At 43.8% G+C, this 2,304-nt stretch overlaps 1 protein-coding gene across 1 annotated transcript in view; it reads right to left on the bottom strand.

Annotated features, from left to right (window-relative positions):
- The window catches only part of LOC107293541 (protein FRA10AC1), a 40,085-nt gene extending 38,465 nt beyond the window's left edge, over nt 1-1,620 (bottom strand). Inside the window, exon 1 of the mRNA XM_015822695.2 lies at nt 1,519-1,620. Within this exon, the coding sequence (XP_015678181.1) occupies nt 1,519-1,551 (33 nt within the window). The 5' untranslated portion in view covers nt 1,552-1,620. The remainder of the gene's footprint in view (nt 1-1,518) is intronic.
- Between the last annotated feature and the right edge of the window lie 684 nt (nt 1,621-2,304).

Genomic DNA, 2,304 nt, shown 5'->3' with positions numbered 1-2,304 from the left:
TTCAGCAAGCGGGTCTGACCTAGGGTGAATTTTAAATAGGGACAATTTTAAGGATTTTAACAAGACACAGCGACAAATATTTGGTTTTTAATTGGCTTTTAGAGGGGAAATGTTTTATACTGTTTTAACATGCTGTGAGCCGCCCTGAGTCCCATGGGGAGAAGGGCGGCATATAAGTTGTGATAAATAAATAAATAAAATAAAATGAATGCACTTCATAAACTTTTTTGAGAGGTGATCTGTAATCTGAAGCAATAAGGGACATGCCATTTGCAAAGTTTCAATGCATCGTCTTTAAATAGATTTGGTCCACCTCTATGCTTGCTTAGGCCTAAAGACAGAAATGACAGCCTAAAAGATATGGAACTTCTGTAAAATCAAATGCACTTGCTGAATTTAATAACCGTTTCAGCATATAGATTATTGATAAGCTACCATTTAGTAAACTCCATTCAAGCACAACACATACTATAAATTACTACTCCTGGTCAATGTATACTTTACAATAAAATTATTTATTCGTTAAAAATTACAAATTTGAACCAACCAAATGAAAAAATAAAATGTAACAGGGACAATAGGCACATTAGTGCACTTATGCACACACCCCTAGGAACCTCTTAAATATGGGATGAGGACCACAGAAATCACAGTTATGATTTTAACACTGCGATAAACACTATGGAGCTAAATGTCTATGGAGATTCTCAGTCATCCAGGTCATGCTTGACTCAAAGGTGCTTTTTTCAAAAGGCAACTCTTTGTTTTTCCTTGAAGATGTTTCGCTTCTCATCTGAGCTGAAGAAGCTCCAAGGATGAGAAGTAAAACATCTTAAGGAAAAACAAAGTCCAGTAGCCTTTTGAAAAAAAGCACCTTTGAGACTATGAGGTAAAGTTCTCACACTCAGCCATCAGACTCAAGAAATGCAAATACAGGTAGTCCTTGACTTACAACAGTTCATTTAGTGACCGTTCAAAATTACAACAGCACTAAAAAAAGTGACATGACCGTTTTTCATACTTATGACCATTGCAGCTGCCCAATGGTCATGTGATCAATATTCAAGACACTTGACAACTGACTCATATTTATGACGATGTCCTGGGGTCATGTAATCCCCTTCTGCAACCTTCTGATGAGCAGTCAATGGGGAAGCTAGGTTCATTTAACAACCATGTTACTAATTTAACCCTTGCAGTGATTCACTTAACAAGGGTGGCAAGGTGGTAAAATGGAGCAAAACTCCCTTAACAGACGTCTCACTTAGCAACAGAAATGTTGGGCTCAATTGTGGTCGTAGGTCGAGGACTATCTGTACTATCACGGCAATTCACCGTCGTCTATAACCCGATTTTTAAATTCAGCAAACGCATCTAGTTTACAACGCCCGGGAGGGTCTTTCCCGGCCGGAGCACCCAACGCAGCGCCCCCCACTCCACCCCGGACGAAACCTCGCGCTGCCCCTGCTGCTCTCCCTCCCTCCCTCCCTCCCTCCAGAGCGGAGGACCGCTACTTACTGCTCTGGGCAGCTTCCTCTCGGGGGCCTCCATGTCACTTCCCAGTCAGTCCGCCTTCCCCGGCGCGGCCTCGTTCGCCACTTGGCTGGTGCGTACCGACGCTCCTCCGCGGCAGCGTCCCTCAGCCAGAAAGGCTCCGTCGGAAACCGCGGCGAGAACGAAAGGAGCCGTTCAGCAAAGCGGCCGCCTCCCTCGCCAATTCTTCAGCCGACGCTCCCTGATCGGGGGCGGGGGAGGCGGCGGACCTTCTTGTACTCTTTTATCAGGGGGAAAGGAGAAGAGGGGGAAGCATTACAGAGCCCCTCTTTTGCAGTCCCCAGAAACCGAGCCTAACACTCGATTTCTTGCGTGCTCTAATTTTTGGAGAGAAAGAGATCCAGATTCATAAAACGCGGACGCCCTTTCTGATCGCGTTTGGCCTGGAGCTGAAAGAAAGCGGGGCTGTGAGATATAAATTTCATTCAATGATGGACGCTAATTTGGTTGGGGGGGTTGTTTATTTTTTGTTTGTTTTAGCCCTCGAATCGAAACCCAGCCTTTGGGATGGGTTGAGTTATAAATCAAAAAATAGGCTGTTAGTGCTGGCTTTTGGCCAGAGTTGGGATCTTGGACACAAACCAGAGCAAATGTGAATGTCTATAGTATTCAGGTGCATGGAAAACATAATATAAACCAATCGTAGTAAAATAGTAAATAGTGAATTTCTGCTGAATCATCATATGTATCATCATGTTAGAAGTAAGTCTTCATCCTGGTTCATCCAAGCCGGGAATAAATAAGCAAACA

This window comes from Protobothrops mucrosquamatus, unplaced genomic scaffold, assembly GCF_001527695.2.
Source record: "Protobothrops mucrosquamatus isolate PMUCROS unplaced genomic scaffold, P.Mucros_1.0 scaffold1644, whole genome shotgun sequence".
NCBI classification, from domain to species: domain Eukaryota; kingdom Metazoa; phylum Chordata; class Lepidosauria; order Squamata; family Viperidae; genus Protobothrops; species Protobothrops mucrosquamatus.
The sequence above is the reverse complement of the archived record's forward strand: the minus strand, read 5'-3'. Positions and strand labels throughout refer to the sequence as shown.